General features: G+C 49.2%; 1 protein-coding gene and 1 long non-coding RNA gene across 6 annotated transcripts; one reads left to right on the plus strand and one right to left on the minus strand.

Annotated features, from left to right (window-relative positions):
* The first annotated feature begins 119 nt into the window (after positions 1 to 119).
* MTHFSD (methenyltetrahydrofolate synthetase domain containing) lies at positions 120 to 24,665 on the plus strand. Of its 5 annotated transcripts, none has more exons than XM_040633214.1 (8): positions 120 to 229; positions 3,708 to 3,811; positions 5,286 to 5,399; positions 8,819 to 8,932; positions 11,632 to 11,722; positions 14,640 to 14,752; positions 15,024 to 15,149; positions 23,194 to 24,665. In XM_040633214.1, exons 1-8 carry the CDS (start codon positions 214 to 216, stop codon positions 23,701 to 23,703), a joined length of 1,188 nt encoding a protein of 395 aa, XP_040489148.1. In that variant the 5' UTR covers positions 120 to 213; the 3' UTR covers positions 23,704 to 24,665. The 5 variants fall into 5 exon arrangements, with proteins under 5 accessions (XP_040489148.1, XP_040489147.1, XP_040489149.1 ...); XM_040633213.1 differs by lacking the exon at positions 5,286 to 5,399 and adding an exon at positions 5,432 to 5,545 and having other exon boundaries at positions 121 to 229; XM_040633216.1 differs by lacking the exons at positions 120 to 229; positions 5,286 to 5,399 and adding exons at positions 260 to 278; positions 5,432 to 5,545.
* Positions 6,139 to 15,175, minus strand: LOC121103403. The gene is made up of 2 exons (XR_005835566.1): positions 15,037 to 15,175; positions 6,139 to 6,315 (listed from the first exon to the last, which is right to left on the minus strand). It is a non-coding gene; the product is annotated as an uncharacterized LOC121103403 (long non-coding RNA).
* Positions 24,666 to 25,738: the final 1,073 nt, after the last annotated feature.

Genomic DNA, 25,738 nt, shown 5'->3' on the forward strand with positions numbered 1-25,738 from the left:
AGCCTCCCCCGGCAAGCCCCTCCCCCGGCAAGCCCCTCCACCCTGGCCGCGGAGACGCACGCGCATGCGCACCCCGGACTGGGCCCTCCAGGCCTCCGCGCCTCCGCCCCCGCCTCGCGGTCAGCGCGCAGGCGCGGGGAGAGCGCGCGAGCGGGTGACGTCACTCCGCGCCGGATTCGGCTACTGGAGGCGTCGCTCACTGACTGCGTAGCCATGGAGCTGAGGACGGGTAAGGAACCGCGGGAGAGGCTGGCGGGGACCCACCTGAGGGGCAAGCGGTGGGCAAGCGGGCGAGTGAGGGGCCGGGGCGGGTGAGGGGCCGCCGGGGGACCCAGCTGAGGGGCAGGCGGGCGGGTGAGGGGTCGGCGGGGGACCTTTCGGACGGGCGGGATCACCGGACAGGCGGGAGGGAACGCGGAGAGGTCTGAGCGGGGCTAGGGGTCCAACCCGCGGCGGTCTCGGACCCTGATGCCCGACGCTGCCGGCGGAGTGACAGTCCTGGGGAGAAGAGAACGAGGGCTATTTGCCGTGCGCATGGTGGTGTCCGTGGGCCCCTGCCGATCGTAAGCACCATCTGTGAGATCTGCATTAGCAGCCCCACGGTGCAGCGGGGAGACTGAGGCTTACAGCTGGTGGTGGGGCAGGAGCGGAAACCAGCTTAGCCGCCGGGCCGCTTAATCCCTGTCGTCTGAAATGCTTTCCAAGGCCTCGCTGTGCCAGGCGCTGCCCAGGCTTGCTTCATGGCCCCTGGGCTTTAGGAGGTCAGCCTCTGTGGAGAAGAGCTTTGGTGATTGTTGCGGGATTGCTTGGCAAAGATAATGGCCAGTACTGAAGCCCACGTTGAGCCGGAGTCTGTTAAAGCCAGGTTCCACCACGGGGAGCACACTTCTGCTCTCGCCAGTGTGCAGCTGTCAACAGCCCGTCCACAGATGCTGCTAATTCAGATGCCTGCCGAGTGCCGGCACTGAGCTCAAAGCTAGAGGTGAAAGGATGGGTGAGACCCTCGTTGGCTTGACAGAGCCCACAACCTGTTAAGGGAAGTAAATAGGCAATTACACAACAGGGTTCAGGCATTTCACACAAATATAGGTCGCCTTTTATTATCCTAATCATTTCCAATGTTTTTATAACTTTTCCAAGGGCAAGGATGTGCCCTTTTACTCTCCCTGCTCCTCCCAATCAGCATTACTGCTTTCTAAATGGGAGTCACTCAGATGTTTGTGATTGATTGATTCTCCAGAGCGAGGGCCACAATTTCTTACATTTCTTGTGGCCCACACAGTATCCTGCATGGTGTTGGGAATATCGTAGCGCCTATGGATTATTAGTGAAAGTAGTAAGTGTAAGAACCTTAAAGTTGTATCAACATAATTGTGTTTGGAAAAAACCAGGGTTCTCTGGGTTCCTAAAGGAGGGACAGCTGCCTGTGACTGGGCACTCTAAATACCTCCAGTGGGATGTGGAGTGTCAGGCAGACAAGGGAGAGGAGGTACCAAGGCCTGAAAGGCAGAAAGAGGTAGGCAGGTGTGTGGAAGCAGGGAGTAGTAGTGCTTGAGCCACATTTTGAATCCACAGAGAGGAGTGATAGGAGGTGAGGCTGAAGTGGGCAGCAGGGCGTTGTAGGCCAGAGCTCCTTGTGACCCTGTGACCAAGGGATCCCCAGGCAGTGGAGCAGAAGGCGGAGGAGAAGCTTCCTGGAGGTGGTGTTGAAGCCGAGCCTTGAAGAGTGAGGGTTTGTCGAAGGGACAGAGAGCTGAGCAGATTTGGCAGCAGACACCTTCAGTGCAGAGCTCCCAGCAGGAAAGAACAAGCCAAGTGCTGGAAACTGGCTGTGTGGGCCTACACAGGCTGCATCTTACAGATGTGTGTTCCCTAAGCACACCCAAATCTGGAGTTTTGATTTCTGGAGAGGCTTAGTAGCACAGCTAGGAGCAGGAGGCACCAGCGGTGTTTGTAGTGAGCTCCAAGAGGCTCTGGGACTGGGCTGCATGCCATGCCGAGGAGATCCAGGCCTAGCCAGAGGGCGTAGCTAGTGGAAGCCTTTAGCTCTTGGCCCTTATGCCTTAGAACTACATGTGGAGGGTTACCAAATTGAGGTAAAATGGGCAGGCGACGAAGTAACAAGATTGGAAACCACCTGTTGCCCTTCAGAAGGGGACTTCCTGAGTAAATTTTGGCCTGTCCCTACACTGGAACACTGTGCAACTTCAGAAAAGGACGGAGGTACTCTTGTATACCACCTGGGCTGATCTGCAAGCTGTTTGGCAAGAACACCCAACGTGCAGGGCAGTGTGTGCTCTGTAGTGCACCACCTTAGGTAAAGGACATGCCAGGGAGTGTCTTCTGTGTGGGCCAGAGGTAGGGAGGAATTCAGGAGGAAAAACGGGTGCGCTGATTGCCCTGGGGAAAGGGAGCTGGTACCCAGCAGGCAGCGGGGAGAGAGGCTTGTCAATATAGTTCCCTCTGCATGTTTTCAAAATCTGTTTATGAAAAATAAACTTTTAGAATATAATTGATTCACATGATTCAAAGCCACACAAAGCAGAAATGTCTGGTGAGAAGCCAGCTGCCAGCCCCACTGCACCACCCATCCAGGTGATTCCCAGCTGTCTCTGGCCCTGGGCTGCTCCCTTGGGTTGCTTTTCAATGTCCTGCACTCATTTAAGGAAGACTGAGGACCTGAGGTTATACCTGCCCCTCCTTCCCACTCAGATGCTGAGAGGTGCCCCGACCACACAGTGCGTGTAGAACCGCACAGCTGGCTGCCGTGAACACCGAGTCCTCTGAAAGGAAGAGGTCGGCTCTCACTGCCAGCTTCGGCAGGGAGGGCAGGTTGGTGTTGAGAATTTACCAGTGAGTGAGTGAACTCCTCATGGGGAGTTCCTTGCCTCATGATTCTCATTGCTGGCTTCATGACAGATTGTTACAAAAACATCAGTAGGTAAAGTGATGTGAAACAGACTTCTGTACAAGTATGAGGATATCCTTTAAGACCAACGAAAATGAAAATTCAGTGAATATTTTAAAAATACGTCTTTGTGAAAGTGCTGGTCTTATGTTTTTCTACCTAACTGGAAACTGCTTTTTATAGTTCTCCGCTCCTAAGAGGAACACATGATTAATGAACATTTTATTAAAACTGCTCCTATCAAATAGTTAAAGAATGTTTGCTGCCAAAAAATATGCTTCTAAAGTTGGGTATAGAATGAGAAATTACTATACTAATAAAGGGGATTGTAATTGGTAATCCAAAATAATAGGTGGTTTACAAAGCACTTAGGTTTAAGGCAAGCTTTCTGGATTTATAGTCTGCGTGCACTAATCATAGCTGTGTCGAAACTAATTGGACTGAGGACTCCAGTGCCTTGACCGAACAGAATGTGCGTTTCCAAGCAAAGACCCGAGGAATGCTTGGGTATGTGGCTCACTTTACATTTTGTTCTGCCGCTCCTGCTGCTGCAGCTCAGTAGAGCTCGGTCAGACACCTGGGTTGTCTTGAATTTACTCTTGTTTTTGGACTTTAGCAATTTGTTGTGAGTTTATCACTAACCCTGATTTTTTGCTGTAGAGCTGAGAAGCCCTGGATTGGTCTGGTGTGATGGCGTGCTGAGGGTGCAGCTGGAGCAGGCCCCCAGCAGCACCAGGCCTGCGCCTGAGGCAGGACTCCTTTCTGCTGCATTAACTAGTCCCACTCTTTGTTGCCATAGGTGTTTCCAAACAGGACATTCGTGAACAGATTTGGGACTACATGGAATCACAAAATTTAGCTGATTTTCCCCGGCCTGTTCATCACAGGATTCCCAACTTCAAGGTACTGAAGCATTCCTGGAGCATTCAAAAGGAAAACAGGCTATTCCTAAATGAGAGAGTTAGTAATGCAGTTACTGTCCTGCTTCGTGGTGGATCCGAGTTGGGCTAACGTTGAGTAGTGGTGTAAAATCCACACCACTGGTCTGCATGTCCTTTGTGTTTCGAGATATCCCTCGTCTGTGTTCCTTGACCTTCACTCATGGCCTCTTGCTCGTCTGTGCAGGTTTGGTGGGTTGGTCGTGGCTTGCCGTGAGGTGACGCCACAGCTACTGCTCATCCCTTCACAGGGAGTAAGAGATCCGTCCTGGCTGCAAGCACATTATTTAGGTGGTCCCTTTGCTGAAAATTAGCTCCCTTAAGAATAGCAAGGAGGGATGCCCTCTGAGAGGGGGCCCCGGCCATTGCCTTTGGAAAGAGGAAGGCCTCGCTGGTCTCTGATGGACTCCAGGCCTCAGTTTCCGCACTGTTCAGAATAGAAGGTAATCAAAGATGTCTGTTTATGACACTGTTCATAGGAAACAAATTTGCTTGAAGGAGCAAACATACACAGCTCATAGTTTCAGCATGCATGTTTTCCACAAGGAAAACAAAGTGCTTTTTGGAAATACACTGATTGCTCTATCAGGCCCAAAGCACGTGTGGCTCGTTTACTTGCCATCATCCCCCATTTTGGCTGGACTTCTCTCCCTATGCCTGGCTTCTTGGAAACAAGCTCCCACCCTTCGCCAGTCTTCAGCTAAACTGGTTTCCGAGGCCATCCTGTACCTTTATAAAACTGTTCTTTTTTTTTTTTTTTTTTTTTTTAAAGATTTTATTTATTTATTTGACAGAGATAGAGATAGCCAGCGAGAGAGGGAACACAAGCAGGGGGAGTGGGAGAGGAAGAAGCAGGCTCATAGCGGAGGAGCCTGATGTGGGGCTCGATCCCACAACGCCGGGATCACGCCCTGAGCCGAAGGCAGACGCTTAACGACTGCGCCACCCAGGCGCCCCTAAAACTGTTCTTTTTATATGTGTTTGTTGCTACTTTGTTTTGCTTTAGTGCTTGTTATCCCAGGGAGAGAAATGTACATGGAGTACAGGGAAAAGAGAAAGAGGGCCAGAATCAGTAAAAAATGTTTAAAAAGGCACCAGCTGGGAGAGGGATGGAAATGCTGGGTTAATGGTAATATACTCCTGGTTTAGGCAGTTATTACACAGGTGTGTTCGTTTTGTGAAAATTCATCATACTATACACTTTCTACACCTTTTTGAATATATGTTTTATTTTGGTTTAACATAAATTGGGGCTAGCTTTCTTAGCCCCTTTCTACCCTGACTGCTTTCCCAGACTTCTTTGGGCGACTCCTAGATCTTGTCTCATACTTAGTGCACCCCACTTGTCTGGGTAAGATGCTAGACCAATCTGCTCACGCACGCAGTAGGCCCAGGATCGTGCTGTCCTGTCAGTAATGCGCAATTGCATTTGAAAACAGGGTGCTTCTCGTGCTGCTGAGCGTTTCCCACGCTTGCAAGCTTTCACAACGGCCAGAACCGTTAAAGTCAACCCTGATGCCCCCCAGACAAATGCCCGCTTCTTCGTCCTCGACGTAAGTGCAGCTCTGTCTGTTTGCCTGACTAGGGCTCTTATCTGGCTTGCCAAAACATCAGAGACCTAGAAGTTTTTGCCAGAACGCAGGAAGTTAAAGTGGACCCGGATAAACCGCTGGAAGGTGTTCGGCTGCTGGCGCTGCAGGTAATCCCATTTTCCTGAGCCAGAGCCCCGGCCACTGATAAAATGCATTCTCCCGGTCACTGGCAAATGTGTGCAGCTCCTATATTTAGAAGGATGGTGCTTCTAACTCCCTCCCACACAGAGCGTACCCTTGGAGTTGTTTTTTTCCAGGAACAGTCCAGAAGTCTTTCATTTGTTTGTCAGAGGTCATGAATGTTCCTAAATTCAAAGATAAAGGACGTTCAAAACGATGATCTTGAGGCACTCTTTGATCTGTTTCATCAGAAGGGAAAGGTTATGTTTATTTCCTTCTGCTACTTTTATAATTCTTTGACACTTGATAACCCGTGAGTAAGAAATCTGGTGGAGTCCCCAAAATCTATAAATCAGAACGGTGTTTCTTAACTTACATACATAGGCCCCTGTTCAAGGGAAAAAAAAAAAAAAAAAAACCAGCCAAACTCCCCCAGGGTTGCTTTAAATTCACTAACTTAATTTAATGAGTATAAACAGAAAACTTGGTATAAATGTAAATGTTCATAGCTCTTAATGCAGCTGTAAAACCACAGTAAACCTGTAAGTTAAGTACAAACAAAACCATACAAGCAGTAACATCCGTATATCAGCACTGATTTAATGTAACAGCTGCTGCTGCTTTTGCTGAGACAACTTACTGCTGATGAGGTGAATCCAGATCTTCGGAATTCCTCCTTAGGTGACCATGCCTTGTGTCGCCACTCAGCTTTCCCACAGCTCCTGGGGGGCCCTGGTCACGCAGTGCACCTTGCAGCCTGTGTGGAGAAGAGAATGCCAGAAAGTGATTTTACAGGGAATGAGGAGGGTGGAGGAATCCTCCTCTGGTTCTTTCAAGGATTGCGTGTAGGGGATCATTCTGTTTGCTGATTGCAGTTCAGCCCCAAGAGGAGCACCTCATTCAGGCCCTCTGGAAGCATTCTTTCTTGCCAGCTGTATTTCCCAGTCAGTAATTCACTTTAATGAAGTAGAGGAAATAATAACAGCAGAGAAGAGCCCGAAGTGAGTGGTTGCCTTGTGTGAGGACAAAACTCTGTCTGAACACTGCACCGTATGACCTCATTTCTTTCAGCCAACAGCCCTGTAGGAGTGATCTCTGTTCCCATATGACGTGGCATAAGCTAGACACGGAGAGGTCAAGTGACTTGGCCAAGTCCCCTGTTTGGTAATGATGGAGCTGGGATTCCAACCCACACTGTGACTCCAGAGCCGGCTGTCTGCATGTATGAGGTTCTTACCAGTCAGCCCATCAGAGCACAAATCAAAGCCTTGAGTGCGTGGGAGATTAGTCAAGACATCCTGTAGGAGGACCGCAGCCAGGTAGCAGGATGGAATAACAGGGTCCTCACTGTCTCTTTGTTTATTCAGGAGAAAGAAAGCCAAGCTTTGAGAATCTGTTGTATTCCAGGCTCTCTGCTGGGCACAGGGATATAGTGGTGAAAAAGACAAGATGTGTGTGGTCCCTGCGTTCTAGGGCTACAGATTCCTCTGTGTTTCTGGAAACAGATTTTGGTGGTTTAAGATCACGTGGGAAGCAGGTAAACCTGCATGATCCACAGCACCACCTAAGTGTAGGCAGGGACCCTGATGCACATGGCCGTAGTCCATGCCTGGGGACACAGTGGCCCGGGTTTGGAGATACACAGTTTCCTGGCTCAATCCCAGACCTTCAGGAGGTTTCTAGAGTCTGTTTTTTGTTTTTAAAGGTTTTTTTGTTTGTTTTTGTTTGTTTGTTTTTTTGAGAGAGTGCACATGAGCAGGGGGGAGGAGTAGGGGAGAGGGAGATGGAGAAGCAGACTCCCCACTGAGCGGAAAGCCTGATGTGGGGCTTGATTCTGGGATCCCAGGATCGTGATCTGAGCCAAAGGCAGATGCTTAATCGCCTGAGCCACCCAGGCGCCCCTCCAGTCTGTTTTTAATAGACACCCTGATGGTACCTTAAGAACCACTGGCCAGGCCAGCATTTGCCAACCCTGGCTGCATGTTGGCACCACCCAGGGAACTTTGAAAATTATCTGTTGCTGATGTCAGGTTCTGAATCAGATGCTTCGAGTGGGTCTGCACTCCCACTCCCCAGGTGATTCTAAAGTACAAGCAGCTTCCAGAAAAGAGGGAGTAACCAGCATAATGCACAGTACACAGAATCTTCAGACTGCTAGTGCCCCCAAACCTCTTTCACACTCCAAAGGAAAGAGCACATGATCATGACTTGTGTTGAAATACTTCTTCTCTCATGGCCTTAAGGAAGCCAACCTGTGATTTTACAGGTCTTATATTTGTCTCAGGCTGTCATCTCCTGCACAAAAACTGAAATATACTCTTTTTACACCAAAGATTTTGTAATTTTACAATTGACTTATGGCCTGCCCTGGCAAAATCTTCAGGGATGCCTGTGGCAGTGGTTCTGGAACTTTCCTGGGCATCAGAATCACCTGGCAGGCTTGTGAAAGCAGATTGCTGTGCCTGCCCCCCCTTCCCCCCGCAAGCTTCTGGTCCTTTCTCACAGGTGCCCAGGGGCTGCAGCTTCTGGTTGGGAACCTGCAGTTTGCGAATCCCTGCTGTAGGACTCCCACCAAGGTGTTTGGGAACAAAATAGAAGGGGCTGTGGACTCAGGACAATATAAAATATCGATTATAATGAGTACTAATCTCTGAGACGGGAACTTATTGAAAGCAAACTGGTTATGAAGGCTTGAGACCATGAAATGCAGGTTTCAAATGAAAGCATTATGGATGCCTGGGTGGCTCAGTCGGTTAAGCATCTGCCTTCGGCTCAGGTCATGATCCTGGGGTCCTGGGATTGAGCCTCACATGGGGCTCCTTGCTCTCCGCCTGCCCCTCTTCCCATTCCTGCTCTCTCTTGAATAAATAAATCTTAAAAAAAACAAAAACAAAACATGGTGAGTGTAGTGCGTGAGCTGGGAGGGGAGGACACAGGAAGGTCCTCGTTGGAGTTCTAATGAGAATGGACCTTCCTTTGGATTTACACTGTCATTGTATATCTAGTGATTTTGAGCGGCAAGTAAAGTAGAACTCAGGAGTTTGATGACGCACTGCCCCTTCATCCTAAGTGGGGTAAAGTACTGGCCCTGAGTAAGATTGAACACCATGCATTTAATTGGGTTTGCAAAGAAGTCATTTCCTTGGTACACACCAAAAGATGCCAATAATAGTAACTTACTTCTGCCCCTGAAATGTTAACGTATGCAAGGAATTTCCTATGTTTAAATTTGTAATTTACTGATTGTCTTTTTTTAAAAGAGCAAAAAAACATTGTTGGTCCCAACACCACGACTGAGAACGGGGTTATTTAATAAGATCACACCACCTCCCGGGGCAACTAAAGACATCTTGAGAAAATGTGCCACCTCTCAGGTAAGTGCAGGAGGCAGCATCACCCCCAAGGAGAGCGCTGTTCTCAGCCGAGACTTCTGGTGAGTTAGAACGCATAAAATACACCACAGAATTGAAATTCATTTTTCACAAAGCCAGATGAGTAGAGATGGGAAAGTGTTCAGCAATCCTATCAGTGAAGGAGCCAAGTAGAAAAACCATGAATGCGTGTGTTCTGTTTGAGTCACCTGGTTTCTGTTTCGCACCAAGTTGGCAGATTGTATATTCTCTATTCAAAATGAAGAGAAAATGAGTTATCTGGTGCTCTGGTGCCTTCTCGTGTTAACTTGTGCCATAGTCTGGTGGCCCATAGCCTTTTCTTAAGTGCCACCAGAGCAACTGGGGACTCGGAGGAATTTCCAAAATACTTGGATTGGAAATTGCCTCACCAGTTCTGAATAATGGCTTTAGTGATTCAGTGATGTGGTTTTCTTGAGTGTTTACGATGTAGTAAAACTGAAGTTTATAAATACTACATTCAGGTGCCCTGTGGTGGGATTTGTCTTGTATTTTGCAGATAAAGAAATAGAATTTGGTGACTTTTTTCAGAGTCCTAGATGCAGGTCATTTAATTCCTGATCTTTTGGGAGTAAAAAATAGGGCATCAAGATACTCCTTTTTAAAAAAGATTTTCCACTTAAGTCTGATGTTTAAAAATTGAATGTTTATTATTATTTATTGATAACCTTATTTCAAAAATAGAATTTGATACAGCGTTCAAAAGTACGTGTAATAAAGTGAAATATGTGTAGAAAAAAGTGCAAAGGGAAAATAAAAGAAAAATAAGAGACAATCACGGTTCTGGTCGGTGTTCAGAAATGCAAACTGTGTGATCGTCTGCAGTTGGCACATGTGGGCCACAGACGAGAGCTCACATTACCCAGAGCCAGCAGGGAGTGTGTTCTGTGGTTCAGAAGTCATAGGTTTGGGACGGTCCCAGCAGTTGCCTTCCTGGGGTTGAGGTCTAGGTCAGTGTATCTAAGGGTCCCTCACAGGTGCCTGTGGTGGGTGTAGGGGTCTGTGTCTCCCTTAACAGCATCTCCTCCCCTCTGAAAGGTGACCGCCACGTTGTGTTGGCAGTAGTTCCTGTGATGCACTGGCACTGGCTTGTCCATTACACGTGTCCCTGAAAGTGGCTGGGCCCAGGGTAGAGCAGGACCAGCTCTTATGACTGAACTTCACTGGGGATTGAGCAGTGGAGTTTGGGCTCTGTCAGCACATGAGACACTGGAACCTGAAAAGGACATTTCCGTTTTCTTGATGGCACAGGGGAGAGAAGCTCTTAGAGCCACGTCTATGTGCAGGTGTGCGTCATGGTGCAGTCATTATTTACGCTGCTAGAGCTTAGTGGCAGAAATACTGCCCCTGTGTGGGTCAATTCTAGGGGACTCACATGCGGCCTTACTTTTTGGCAGATAAGTCTCTGAGTTTGTCCCTTATCACCTCGCCACCAGCCACCTGTGTGATCTTGGTGTCTGTTTATCCTCTAACTCAGTGTTCCAGTAACCATCTCCATGGGCAAACAGAAATGTTTGTCAGCTGAGTTTTTGTGGAATCCAATGAGACTTTGGAGAATCAGGGAGACTCCTGGCTGCTCACACTCTGTCTGGCCAACAGAGCAGGTGAAGCTGACCAAGGGAGGGAGGAGGAAGTCTGATGGACAGCGTTTCAACACAGGAGTCTGCTCACCAAGGCTGCCAGGCACCAAGCAGATTAAAACAGGGTTGAGGATGTGGGCCGTAGGTGTGAGATGCCAGCTGCCGTGGCCATTGTGAGATTAAGCAAAGCCGGCCTTCCCACTGTGGGGCACAGTGGGCCGGTGACTGTGGTCTGACTATTGAGAGGCCCCAAACCAACCCCCTGTACTGATCCCATAAGTGACTTGTCACATTCTTGTAGACGAGGTGTAATACCACATGCAGTGACCCTCCAGTGCGGGGCACTTGTCTGTACAATGTCCTAATTTGGCTCTTAGATGGATCTGTAGCCCTCGCTATCTGAGACTCATGGTCATATCAGCCTCCTTACTCTATGAATGCAAGCCTCCGTTAGTTAGTGTAAATGTGTGTACTTTTGGTACATTTTGGTTGAACAAGTAGTATTTCATAAGTGAAGATACCACACGTGAAGGTAACAGCCCAAGTATCTTATACATAATCTGTCTCACACTTTTACTGACCACGTCTTACGTGCTAAATGCATCACCACCATGATCTCCTTCCATTCCAGCACTAGTCCGACAAGGCAGCAGGTGGCACCTCTGCCTTAGAAGTGAAGAAACTGAAGATCAGCTTCTTCCTCTTGAGGTCACAGGGCTAAGAGGGGTCTGGACCCGGTTCTGTGTGACTTCTGAGCCTGTGGTCTAACCATTGTGCTCTTCTGCTTCGTGGGAAGAAATAGATTTGCTCAGTATTGGGAACTTAACATCTTACTCATTTGTGCTATCAGTTCCAAGTGGCATCCTTCCTGGGGAAAACTTGTGAGAAATTATCCTAAGATGGTTTCTGAGCCGTGGTTTTCCTAAAATGCCACTTCCGCAATGCTGCTTGTTCGTTGTAGGGTATGAGTTTGCCTCATGCAGGAGGTTGATTCAGACCCTGAGTGCTCCTCTCCTGTGAACTGTGAGGTGGGGCAGCCGCTCGCTGCCCAGGAACCATTCGGGCCCACATCTGTGTTCACAGGGCGTGAGGAACTACAGCACTCCCGTGGGCTTGGATTCCAGGGTCCTTGTGGACTTAGTTGTGGTGGGGTCCGTTGCTGTTTCTGAAAAAGGTAAGATTAAAATTGGAAACTCTTGGATGTGACCTGCAGCTTGACGTTCTGCTGTCTGTTGATCTTTTAAACAATGACGGTAAGTAATTTCAGTTTTCTGGGCACATGTCTGTCCTCTGAAACCACTGTATCTCTCATTCATTTTGAAGAATTAACTCAGTCCCTCATACTCAATACCATCACAGTATTTTCATTTTTCTTAGGAAAAATAAAGTGAAATCATCTCTCTTACAGGTAGTGAAAGATATTTCCTCTATTCTTAAGCTACCTGGAACTGGAGCTGGATTTATTTGTAGTATGTCAGTAAATAGTTGGTTTTGGAGAATCTCCAGTGAATGGAAAAACATGAGGTTCTAAACCGTGTTTCTGTTAGGAAGCAGCAGCCTCTGGGCAACACGGGGTGTCCCGAGCCTGCCTGGGGAGGCCTGGTGCTGTGCTGTTCAGGCTGGTGAGGGGGGAGGGTGTCCCATGCTGCTGCTTGCTGTTTGCCCTCTGCCAAGCTGCCTGCGGGACTTGGGCCCCTGTGATTCCCCTGGGACCTCTTCCCGCTCCGCTGCTCTACCCCAGGCCTGGCTTGATACTCTTCGGAGATGATCTGGTTATATTGCTGCTTATACTGCCACGGGCTCAGTGAGTTCCAGGTGAGGTCAGCCTGTCACAGATGTGCGCCTGCGCAGTGTGGTCAGGCCCCCTGCTGGGAAAGCATTGTCTCTCCTCCTTCCCCTCCAAGAGGAAAAAAGACTGTTCTAAGATGCACATTCTTAAAACTGTCCCTTTGGAAATTAACCAGCCAGAGCCAAGTTCTTCCTTCAGGAGAGCTTTCCAGCAAATAGTTGGTAAGAGATGCTCTTAAGTCATTCATTCCAAATCCTTAGCGTCATGTTTTTAAATACTGGCCTTTCATATCTTCACCTGGAATATACGGTGTTTGCCAGCTCTCTGCACTAATATGTGAGACGCTGTAGTGCTTCATTCTTTGCTTTCTCTGTATTTCCAGTTGCAGCGCTTTGTCTGTGTCATCAGGGATGGGTTCCATGAGCACACGTTTCCTGGGTGCCTACTGTGAGCCAGGTATCAGGCCAGCCCTGGGTTGTCCCTGCCTTGGGCCCACAGTGAGCTGGAAGAGCAGGCAAATCAGCGGAACTCTGGTGTGATGTGCTCGGTTCTTCACGCAGAAGTCGGCACTGACATTGGTGGGGGTCAGAAGAGCCACCCTCGGGCCCTGAGCAGGGCAGCGCCTCAGAAGTGACCTCAGGGCTGGGTGTTTTGGAGAGAGGTGGAGTAGGAGAGGACTTCAGGACAGAAGTGGCAGTGTGTTCAGGTAGCATGGCCCTTCAGTAGGTTGGGGTTGGCTTTCCAGAGGCCATGAGGCCAGAGGACAGGATTGGGGTCATACTCTTCTGGCAGTGGGAAATTAACAAAAGTCTTCTTTTAAAAGATCAGGAGTTTTCTTTCTTAGCTGAGGGTGTATGAAGAAAACAGTGTTCTGTAAATGTCGTCATTCAGGTAACCCCCAATCAACAATAAAAGTCGCCATGCGCACGTGCAGAAAATTGGAATGGCACAGAAAACACCACCTGTACTCTTCCCAGATGCCCACTGTCAGCGGTTCCTTGTGTCGACACAGATGTCTGTGAGTCCACACATATCCTGCATTCTGTGTGCGGGTTATGATTTTCCTGGTTCTGTTTTTCCAGGAGGGGCATCAGCACTTCATGCCCTGCTAGATGCTATCTGGCCAGGGTCTCTGCCCGTCTGTGCAGATTGATGGGTATGTAAGTTGTCACCAGGGTTTGGTTTTGGCTTTTCCCTTACGGATCGCACTAAAGTGAGGTGTAGTCCTGTGGTAGAGTTTCTGTGTGCCTTCGAGGGCCATCCATGGGATAACTCCAGCAGAGGAATTGTTGAACCAAAGCGTGGACTTGAAATCCTGGTGGCTGTTGCCAAAGAACCCACTAGAAAGTTTGCCTACCTCACATCCCCAGCACCTCTCTCCCTGCTCCCTCATGAATAACTAGAATCATCAAACTGCCATGTTTACCAATCCAGTAGTGAATAGTGGTGGTTCATGTGCCATCTGATTGGCTTTTAATGGTGAGGGAAGGGGGTCATTGCTCACGTTTGCTGCTCACCTGCCTGCCTCTGCGGACTGTTCTGTCCTTTGCCATTTCTTTGCTTCACTGTCTTATGCTTATTCGCTCATATGGTTGGAGGTTGGTAATGACAGATGAGAATCTCAGACACACGGGCAGTAGTGCCCTTGGTGAGGATGCTGCTGCTGCTGTTAAGCGGAAGTTAGAATTCCTGCCGCGTCACGGGCTTCCTGATGGCGGGATGTGTCGTTCTCGTGCGAGCCAGAGGCACTGTCATGTTTTCTGTCTTGCTGCGACTTCCCTGCTTTGTAGCCTCTCATGCAGCTTCAGCTAAGCCTTCCGCGGGCCCCATCTAGGAGTCCACGGTATGGAACTAGCTGCCAGACCCGACCCTCTTCCAGGGACTGCTGGGCTTTTCAGAAGACAAGGTGATGTCCTCTTAAATCACGTATCCCTGTTTTAATTTTTATTTCCTCTCCAAGAGAAATCGATTAGAAAGATTTTGTTTTTAGTAGGAATTTGTTCTTAGTCTTTTTAAAAACTACTCTTTCATTGCTTTTACATGTGAGTTCTGCTCACGTAAACACAGGTTCCATTTCCTTTTGTAACACATCTAAAAGGCTTAAGCTTCACATCACCGTTTGCTGACCCCTGTACGTATGCAGTGTCAGCATGCCCCTGAACCCCACTGCTGAGGGCTGCCTGTGGGATCACTGTGGAAGTTTCTAAGGAGGTGCCAGGAATATTGAGTGCAAGTTTCTGCTTCCACTGCTACCTAATGAAACATTTCCTCCTGAGATACTGATGCCCTGCATGTCTCTTAGGCTGGAGAATTGGGAAAGGAGAAGGTTACGCTGATCTGGAATATGCCATGATGGTGTCGATGGGAGCTGTCAGCCAGGGGACGCCGGTGGTCACCATCGTTCATGACTGCCAGGTGCTGCCCATGAATGGGCCAAGCAGAGCTACTGCCATACCCCTCTGAGAGAGCAGGCGGGGAGGGAAGGAGACAGACGCACAGAGACAGACTGGTCTCTGCTTTCATTCCACGTCTGCTGTGAGTGGTGGAGATCAGCCGGAGCTGGATCTGTTTGGCAGTGAGGCCTTATCCCCGTGGGTCTGGTGAGCCCTGTGCTTCCACCGTGCAGTGCCGTGAGCACAGGAGCCACATTCCCCATCAGCCCCCTCACCCACTTCTGTTTGACCAGGTCATCAACATACCTGAAGCGCTGCTTGAGGACCACGACCTAACAGTGGACTACATTCTCACTCCGACGAGAGTCATTGCCACAGGGTGCGAGCGCCCAAAGCCAACAGGAATCTTGTGGTCCAAGGTGGGTCCTGTGGCCAGCAATGGCCTGTAGTTCAGAGACATCTCCTCTTGTGTGGTACTCTTTGGCATGCAGCTATCCCTAGACCCAGCATGTCTGTGCATTAGAATCATCTGTAAGCTTTTGATAACTCAGCTCCTCTATCACAATCTCCAGGCATGGGCCCAAGAATCTCCTTTGCAAACCTGTGGGATTCTGATAAGCAGCCTGGTTCAGGGTCTCCTGCTGCAAGACACCACTTCTAGATGGCAGAAGGAACAGTCCACTCAGAGGTCCGATGCCTTGACATACTGTTGGCCAGCGGGTTTCATCTCTTAGAGCTATGTCCCACCATCCTGGCCACGACAACATACTGTCTCGTCAGCTTTCCCGTTCTAAGTTCCGCTTGTCTTGCTGTGACCTGGCTCTCCAAGCAGTACCCACAGCCTTCATGAGCTGATGTCTTTGTGACTTCTCTCTGCAGCACAGTCAGTGGCACACATTACATCAGTCTACAGAAGGAGCTCGATCCCAGAGGCCAACCTGTAGGTTATGATCTTGCCTGCTGGCAAGCAGCCAAAGTTACTGGGGAAGCAAGGAGAGTTGTGCTTCGTTTGGACTGACACCATTGGTCCATGTCTTCCACTCCTTAAACCTGAATCGTCAGAGTTGGAAAGCAGCCTTCCCTTGGGCGTGGAAAACCAGTAACATCCACCTTCAAGGTTGCTACCAAAATGAAACACCACGGCACAATGGGCCTTTCCCACAAACGCCACAGTCAGGCAGTTTTGGGGCCTGTGCTCCTTCTAGATTAGCCCCGATTAAAGCAGAGAGGAGGAGCACACGTGACCTGGAAGCGAGTAGATGGGTCTCTCCGAGTGTAGGCAGAGTGCCATTGGGAAGGCATTGGCACCATTTGTGAATATTCAAATATCCCTTGGTGTCTTCCGTAAGAACTTGGGTTTACCTTGGAATTTGGTTCCACAGCTTCTCTTTAAATGGAGACAGCTACACGGGTCGCAGGAGCAAGGTGGCATTTGCTCACAGCTGAGAGGTTGGGTCTGGGGAGGCTGCACAAGGGGCTAGTCACAGTGAGGCTGCAGGTCCCTCGGAGGCCAGCTCTTCATAGACGTTGGCCAGCTACAGCCCACCTTAGGAAGATTCCAGGTGGTCTCTCTAGGAAGAGAGAGAAAGGTGTGCTGCTTTGGGGAATGGCCATGGTTACATCCTGCTAATTTTAACAAAAATACAAAAATAGCAACAGGTGATGTTATTGGTCATGTTACGTGAAGAGACTCCTTCTATGTCAAAGGAAACCACATCAACTAGAGGTGCCAGCGACACAGCTGGCCACACTGTGTGTGCAGCCTGTCAGGACCAGCACTGTTTCTTCACATCCCAACCGTCTCACCCTCTTCCTGGAACATCTCATTGCTAGTGAGGCCTGGGTGAGAATCACAGACTTTCAAATGCCGTTTCTCATCTTGGGGTCCTGTGTTCTTTGTTCTTCCACCCCTGGGCCTCCATTTGCATGAATCATGTGAGAGCAGCGACTTTCTCCAGCCCCTGGGGCTTCTGTTCTGGCCTTGCTGTGTATGCAAACAGAGTGAATTTTCATCGGCATTGGGAAAACCGTCCTTGAATTCCACTGAAGTTTTGGGGAGGGGTGGGGGAAGTTCAGTGCTAGGGTATGGCATTATTTCACATCGACTCTTTGATACACATTGGCATATCCTTCTGTGATTTTCTACCCATAGACCCATTATAGTGTAGGTATTAGAATCCCAGAATTTGCCTCTTGTGTATTTTGTTGGAATATATGGAATCACAGTTCCTTCTAAACACTAGACCTCTCAGATGAAGGTTATGAAATACATACAAAATGTGATGCATTTTTTTTTTAACTCGTTCTTATTGCACAAAGATTATGCAGCATTTGACTCCCTGGCCTTTGTCCTACCTTCTCAGGGTTGTGTGTGGCGTCCCTGACTGGGACCAGGCTGCTATGGACTCAGCTGTCCAGCTGTAGCTACTTCAGACAGCGGGCTTCCTTGACCCACCTCCTGCTTTTCTCTGCCTGTGCCTTGTGGTTTTAAAGATGGGAGACCGGGTGGGGCAGTGGTTTAGAGTGAGGTTAGAAGCTGCAGCAGCACATCGCAGTCGCACTGTGACCTTGGTGCACCCTCTGCAAGCCCCCCACCATTTGTTTATCTGTAAAGTGGGGTGCTGACAGTGCTGACCTCACAGGCAGTACACACAAAGTGNNTGCTGAACTCGGCCATTGTCACTGTTGTGGGGGTCACAGGTGTGAAATGCAAGTCAGTAATTGTGAGAAATGTACCTGAACACTGTCGCTGCTGGCAGAATCCTTATAGTTACCCTCTGCGTGGTATACTGAGCCAAGACAGGGCCTTGCCCATGTCTCTCCATGGCACTGTTAACAACATGTGCCCTTCACCGCCTCTCAGTGAAGGAGAAAGAGACACTCCTTCCAGAAGGTGTGTCTCCTGTGTTCATGTGGGGTCCTCCTTTTCCTCAGAGCGGCCTCTTACATGGTGTGGACCCGGTGACTTGTAGAACTCTGAGGGACTTGGCCATGTCTGAGCTACAAGGTGCCATGACTGCCTCATTTCATCCACAAGCTGCCTGCCCTGAGAACCTAGAACTCCCTGAGCCCTCCTTTCCCCTCCGGTCCAGCAGGTCTACCCTGGTGAAAGAAGGTGCTTTCCCCAGGATTTCTGCGTGGCTGATGTGTGATGGAAGAGACCTGGCTGCTGAGGCAGGTCCTAAACCTCTGGGCAGCGCTTCCAGCTCAGGTGGTCTTTTAGTCTCTGGGACAGTAATCCAGATGTCCCTGCCTGTGGACAGTCATGTGTAAGGTGATCTGTCGTGGCTCAGGATCCGTTTGCCTGCATCTTTTAGCTCTGGCAGGAGTACACACTGATGGTGGCTGAAGTCCCCAGCAGCTAGCTTCCGGCAGCTCCCTCACAGCCCAGTCAATTCCCAGGGCTGCAAGGTGTCAGGTGAGTCATGGCAAAGCAGTGAAGCATCCCGCTTGGGAGCCTGGCTGCCTGCTAGACCCACGTGAGTGCCTGGAAAGCAGCAGCAGGATGGAGTCCTCTGCGCAGGGAAGGCACCAGGCTTCCCTAACACGCTCCCCTCACACAGCCCCACTGGGCTGAGCCTCTGGACAGCCGAGACCCATACCTCTTTTATTACTTCCTGCTGAGCTAGAATGAGGCAAAGGGAAGGTGAAATATTTATTTTAAGAATACCCTGGAGACATGGTTAGGCAGCGGGGTGTGGCTGCAGCTCCAGAGAGACCCAGGGCACCCACGAGACTGCTCCTTGCCACCAAAGCCACAGATGAAAGGACTGCTTTCCAGCCCCCTTGCTTCTTCCCACAGTAATTCTGGAAAATTGTTTTCTCCTTAGTTAAGAAAATGGGATGGACTTGTATCCGAATATCAACAATAGTTATCTCTGCAAGCTGGGATTTCAGATTTCTTTTCATTGTTTCCTAAATTTCCCACAGAAAATACACACGTATATAGTCAACGGTATTCAGTAGAGAAAACAGGACATTTGAAACCATTTTCCAGGGGCAACCTTCTGCCCAGGCTTGTTTGCCTCCAGTTCTACAAGGAGCCTCCATTCTCCGCACTCTCCCAGGTGGTAAAAAACGAGAACCCAAGTTGCAAGATGGTTAAATGTGTACTGTTTCTTAGAAGTCATGTGCTTGTGCATGGCGGTGACACCGAACTGTCCAAGCTGGTTGTGCAAAGCATATGCCTGTGTGTGAGGCGGACCACATGGGCCACTCGTCCTCATGTGGCTGACACTTGGGTGTGGAACTAAGCCTAGAGCTGCCGGGCATGGACTTGTCCCACACACGGCTCCGAACTGGCCCAGCAAGAGGGGACCTCACTGCTCTTGTGGGCCCATTACACTGCCACCTCCCCCTGAAGAGCATAGCACAGGCAGGAGCTGTGGTTTGCAGATGGAAGCTGGCATCTTGTTGTGACAAAGGTTTTGAAGTGATTGTGTATACCAGAAAATAAACAGTTTTTCTTAGTGACTTCCATGGCCACTCCCAAGTAGAACCATCTCCTTGATTGTGGGCATGGTTTGAAGCAGTGATGGTGTGCGGTCCTTGCCCTGCTGGTCCTTCAGCAGCCACAGCAAAAGCATAATTATAAAGGACTAACGCTGTGGGGGCTTTTTTATTGATAAGTGACACCTTTGATCAGCTATGTGCAAAACAATGTCTTAAATGAGCCCTATTATCATTAAGAGACGCTGTCATTGGAGAGCAGACAAATGCTGCAAGGCATGAATGATGTCTGGAAGACAGTGCATTCAGTGGCTGTCTGTGTTCCTGCTTGCTTTATAGAATGATCTCGCCTTGGTCATTTGAAAGTGCTGTATCTGAAACTATTTTTGGTCAATGAAAAGCATTAGTCTCATGCAAGACAACTAATAATTTTTGTGGAGGTTGTATTTCACATTAGAAATACTTACAATGTTCCTGTTTCCTTGCCAGCAGCTGCTCAGATGGGTCCTGGCATTTTAGAATGAGAGGGATTCTAAAGATCGTCCGTCCCAGTCTCTCTATCTTCTGGTCAAGTAAAGTGAGAGCCAGGAAGAGCAACAGGTCCAAAATTATGAAGCCAGTGGGTAGTAGAGGCAAGATTAGAACCGGTATCTCTTCCTGGGTTGGCCACAGGTGCCATGAGAGTGACATTTCTGATCTGTATTGGATTTAGCAAGTATTTCTAGGAGATAGGATTTTTCATTTAATCTTTAAAGAGGATGTATATTTATAAATGTCATTTGTAAACATCAGAGATGAGTGGTTGTAGCATATAAAAGAAAATCAAATTTGCTCTATACTATTTAATGAAATGGTTAGTTATGGAAAAGCAGAAATACTTTTTTATGTTTGATTGATGGGCGAAGTCTTTCATTTCACATGGCACACTTACAGAACGTAACAAATGTTCCTAATTGCTAGCCAGGAAAAACAGCATAGCCCTGCCGTGGACTGTCCTGAGTGTGAAGCCAGCCCGTCCAGTTGGTGCACAGAGGCCTCTGTGTCAGCTGTGGGGCAGCCTTCAGCCCAAGCCACTCCGCAAAGAGCACAGAAATGGCAAACAGCTGGGAAAGTGGCAGAAGCCACCTTGTAGACAGGGAGATTTTTCCATTTAGAACTTGTGGGTGCAGAAGCGTGAGCTGACATTAAGCTTTGTCATTCCTTACCCAAAAAACATCCTGCTCTCGAGATGAGCAATTTTACGTGGAAGTGACGTATTTGGCCGTTTCCATTTCTAAAGATCTGTGTGTGTGTCGGTGTGGCGGTGCCGTAGACTTAGTTCATAATCTGTGCACGGTTAAAACATTTTTGTTGTTCAGCTGATTATAGTTTGTCCATGTGCCAGCTTGGGATAAAGTAGCTCCCTGTGATGTCCAGAGAAGGATATATTTTTGCCTCATATGACATGTTTTAAGTGGATTTCTGCTGCTGAGTGTGGAGCTTTGCCCCATGAGCTGGGTTTCGTAAGAACACTTGCTTTGGCCTGAGGGAACCCTGTGGTTCCACCAGGCAGAAGCACATGGGAGTTTTAGTACTTGGGGCGGTCACCCAGCTGAGACAGCTCCGAGCGGGTGTTGGAGGAAGTGTGGTGTTTACCAGGGGGTTTGGCCTCCCTGCTCTTGTCTACTGGTGTCACACTGAAATGACATTCAGTTCTTCTATAAAAGAATGTAGTTACGTTTCCTCTGATTGTAATTGCAATTTTAAATTTGGTCATCCTTTCTAAATACTTGATCTAGTAACTTAAGACATCCTTAAGAATCTAATTATGACCATTTTAGGGGCACCTGGGTGGCTTAGTCAGCTAAGCATCCCACTCTTGGTCTCAGCTTAGGTCTTGATCTGAGAGTTGTGAATTTGAGCCCCAAGTTGGACTCCACTGGAGCTCCGCTGGGCATGGAGTCTACTTAAAACAAAAAAGAATCTAATTATGACTATTAGTTTAAATCTGTTTTGAAATACACCGAAAGGACACAGGAACCTGAACTCTTTAAGAAGGTGGATGGGGGTGTGGGAAGAAGTTGGGTTGTCTGGACTTAGATCACCTTCAGGAATCTTTGGGACCAGAGCCTCTTAGGGTACTGGCCCGTGAGCTTAGTCATCTTCGGAAGAATCACATAAAAAGAATTGCAGAGGGTCAAGTGGAAGAAAACTTCCTTTTGATTAGAAAAGAGTAGTTTACATCTCCTGCATATCTCCATGGCACAGAAATGGTATGTGTTTGTTTCTCTGCATCTCACTAATGGGAAACATTAGAAGGAGCAGGTCTTCCTTTGAGCAGTATATGGCAGCCAGGCATCTAAGTGCTACTTTGGTGGCCCCGGTAGACAAGTGCCACCTGCAGAGGCTTCTGACGTGGCTGTGCCTGGGAGCAAGGGCACTGTCCATTTGGAGAGAGCTCTGACCGAGTGGAAAGGCTGTGCCAAGGTGGAGAGTATTGTCCACTTAGTGCTAGGAGAGAGAACCAGGTACTAAATTAATGAGGATAAGGAGCCTTAAAGTTTGTGAGAAGGTACGCGAATCGACTGTTCTTAGGTGTTTGAGTTTCTTTGAATCTTCCTCTGAATCACTGATCCTTAACCTGGGTCCTGTGTACCTCTTCTGGTTTGGAGATCTATGAATAAAGTTTGGAAAATTGCACACACAATTGCTGGGGACTCGTTCTTGGGAAGGAACCCCAGCTTCTCTCAAAGGTCTCCGACACCCTGGCAAGGATAAGAACCATTACTCTAGTTACATACAATTCTGAATACAATGAGAACATTGTTACTAATTGAGCTGTTTATTTTTGGAGGAAGGTTTTACCTGTCTAACTCGTATGCTGATCTGTTTTCCGACTTACCCAGGTTTGTGGGAAATCCCGTGTTTGGACCATTGCCTGCCTCTTGGTAATTGGCCATTTACAGGCTTTGTGCCCTAAAAAAGGACAGAAAGCATCTCTAAAGAATGAGGATCGCTAAGAAGGACTGAAACTGTGTGTTTCTGTATTTTTTCTGCTGTGTGATTTCCAGAGTGACAGAAAGCCGGTTCTGCCCCGGGCTCTATTGTCCGGTTCAACCTAACACGCAGGGCTGCAGCATGTGCGTCTGCCGCACTGGGCTGGGACCTTCAGCCTCCACACTGCAAGCTGGATCGAGGCAGCCCCTGTGCTCGCGGGCCCCGCTTGTCAATCCCAGTTCTTAAGGATCAGAAACCGCCTCACGTAGTGCAGTTCTTCTACCGCCTCCTTTGTTGCAGGGTCCCAAAAGGCCAAACATGTCCTTCGTATAGGAATCCTATTCATTAAGACCAGACGTTTTGTATAGTGTTATCTTGTAGCTCGACAACCCGTTGCTAGAAAGCGTTTTTCAAAAGTGGTGTTCTATTTCAGATTTGACTTGTTTCTGCATTTTCAGTGACACCTTGAAAGGTTTGGTCCCTGAGAAATGCTCCTCCGGTGGAGGTTGGGAGAAGGAGGAGGCCTGGGTGGCCCTGTTAAAGATCCCATCCCATCCAAAGGCATAAGTTGGGAAGAGGGGGCAGGCGTGGAGGCAGAAACCCCCATTATTCTGGAGGTCGCCAGGGGTGTTGCCACTTGTGACCGTGTAATCCTCCTTCCAGTAACCTTACTTTCCCTTCCGCATAGGAAGACTTTGGTTTTCTACGTCCTGGGCCTCCAGGAGAATAGAGAAAACCATTCCCTTGCTTGCCAGCTGCCATCTCATGTCAGGCACAGTCCAGAGAAGACAATCCAGAGTGGCTCTGGGGATCCCAGATTTCACTTAATCTGGGGCAGCGTGGGGGCTGGGGTCAAAGTGATGGATTAAGACAGAGGGGTCCTTCTTCCCAAAGAGCCAGGTTGGACCACTGGTACAGCATGGCAGAGAGACTGCTTACCTGAATAGAAGCAGAGGACGCTGTATGACTCTGATTTCTCCTCCCTCCTGACCAACTTTGGACACCTGGAGAATAGCTGGAACTGCTTTGCTTTTTCAGATCAGCTGTGAGGTGATGGGGAAAATCCCAATACTCAGAAGCCTTCGTTACCGAGAGAGGCAGGCTGGGAAAGATGTCACCCTTCAGGATGAGCCCCGGCACCTTCTGGGAACCAGCAGCCTGCAGCCACCTCCCCTGGGCACTGTCAGAAGACCCTGGGACCCACACCAGCCCGGATCCTGTTCCGGGCAGGGGGAGGATGGGCCTGCTAACACTGTTTACGTCGGGAACCTTCCCCGGGACACCCGAGTGAGTGAGCTGAAGAGAGCCCTCCGAGAACTGGGCGCAGTCCCCCAGAGGCTCACGTGGCAGGGGCCACAGCGCAGGGCCTTCCTCCACTACCAGGCCCCCGCCTCAGCCCAGCAGGCTGTCTCCTGCTTGCAGGGCTTGCGCCTGGGTGCTGCCACCTTGAAGGTGGCACTGGCCAGGCAGCAGAGGGCCGGAGATGTGACAGGCGGCTGCTCAGAGGAGCCATACCCTGACTTCTGCTCGGCTGTCTCCGACCTGTGATGATGTGCTGCTCTGGTCCCCGTGGAACGTAAGGGGCCCGTACAGTGGGACTCGGCGAAGTGTTTCTGCATGAGCTGCTTTGGGCCCAGGCCTTTCTAGGATGGCCCAGCCTTCTGTTACTGTCTGGGACCTCCTGATGAGTAGCAAGGTAGCCAGTAGTGCACTGCCGACATGTCCAGGCCTTGCTCTGGGTCCTTCAGCCTGCCTGCTGGATGTTACAGCTGTGCTGGTTTCTCTGTAGTAGTTTAGAGGCTGTGGGGAACCAAGTGGGTGATGAACAAGTGGGAGTAGATGGTGATAGCGGTTAGGAGCGCCTGTGCCCTTGATTTCGGTGGGGGGGGGGCAGGGATCAGGTGCCAAGCACACCGTGCTGTCCTTGGATCCTTGGTCTGGTATGACTACAGCAGGACAGCTGTATTCACATCGCAGAAGCCAAGTCCCCTGAGTGCAAACTGCTTGTCACAGCTCAGTGCTAGTGTCAGCGATGGAGAGCCAGTGTGTCGTGCGGGTGGCGTGCATCTCACTTCTGGGCCCTCCTCGCCTTTCCAGCCTCCCCCCGTCTCCGGGTGAGCACCCTGCACACCACGCTGTCTTGTAGGAGGTGCTGGTTGTGGAGAAAGTTGTCCCAGCCTGCATCACAGTGACAGAGATGCTCATGCTAACTTGCCCAATGCCTGGTGTTTCTCGGGATTTTCCTCCAGTTTTCTGTTCCTAAAAACAAAACTAGATTTTGGCTGAACTATGCTTTCTAAACAGAAGTGTTTTTGCATTTGATCCTGGGCAAAAAGTCAAAGTAAGCATTTTAGTGGGGATTCCATTTTTTTTAATGTATATGTGTTCAAAATTTTGATTTTTTTTTTCACCGGAGGGTCTTACTGAGCATGTTTTCCGCATACGATCATACCTCAAGAGGGTAGGCCTTGCGTGTACTTTCAATAAACCTATCTCCCTTTGCAAAAGCATTTTACCGTTGGTTTTACAATGAAAACACTGTGGAGATGTCGGAAGGGAAGTCTGCATTTAGATTGCTCATTAAGTGCAGGCTCCTTTCCCCAGGCGTCATGAACAAAGCGAAGGCCAGAAATATCTGAAACACAGGCCAGCACCTCTCCTTCGGGCTTCTGGGCCCACTCTTCTCCGCCTGAACCATCTACCGAATGCACGTGGCTGGTTTCGTTTTGTCGCCCGGCGCTCAGCTCAGACAAATCTGGTCATCTAAGTCCTCACATTTGGGGGGTTTGGGGGAGGGGGGTGGTTTGCCTTGCTGTTGTTCTGTTGTTGTTGTTTCCTTTTTTTTCATATTTTTTTCCTGTATTTGACATATTCTTGTTTAGTCCTTGTTGGTTTTTTTATCATTGATCTTTCACCATTTGAGTAGTACTCCAGGAGATCAGGAAATAGGTCTGTGGCTGTCTTGTTCACCCCTCACGGCGCCCCAGCTGCGAGGGCACCTGGCAGACGCAGAGCAGCCCAGGAAAAATGGGAGACGTGGATGGATGCGTCAGAGCCAAGAGGGAGGAGCGCGCCTGATCACAGCACTGGGAGTGTGTCCCGCACCCGACACCAGCCTGCCTTGGGCTGTTGAGTCATCCCTCCCAGTTAGGCCAGCTCGCTTGGCTTTGCTGTCGGTTACAGCCAGAATCCTCCAGATATGTTGATGTACAGATCATCTGAATGAATTCATTGTTTTTATATTTGTGGTAAACAGTTTAGTATAAGCAAAACCCAAGATCCAAGTGCCTGAAATGTAAGTATCCCAAACGTACCAGCCTGCACGCCTATTCTCCTTCTCCTGTCACAGACAGCCTGGGAGTGACAGTCTCTCAGGGCCTCCGGGGCGAGTACTCACAGTCTAAGGCGGGTGCTTGTAACCTGGCTTTTTGTTCCCAAGACTTGAGTATCAGTGATGGTGGTGATGGCCCTGGAGCCACTTTCCAGGTGACAGAGTGTCACGGATGCTGAGCCTAGTGGACGTGGGCAAGGGAGGCAGCAGCGCTGAGCTTGTTGGAGAGCACGTTTGTGAGGGTCTCTGTTG

Source organism: Ursus maritimus, unplaced genomic scaffold, assembly GCF_017311325.1.
Source record: "Ursus maritimus isolate PB19 unplaced genomic scaffold, ASM1731132v1 scaffold_19, whole genome shotgun sequence".
NCBI classification, from domain to species: Eukaryota; Metazoa; Chordata; class Mammalia; order Carnivora; family Ursidae; genus Ursus; species Ursus maritimus.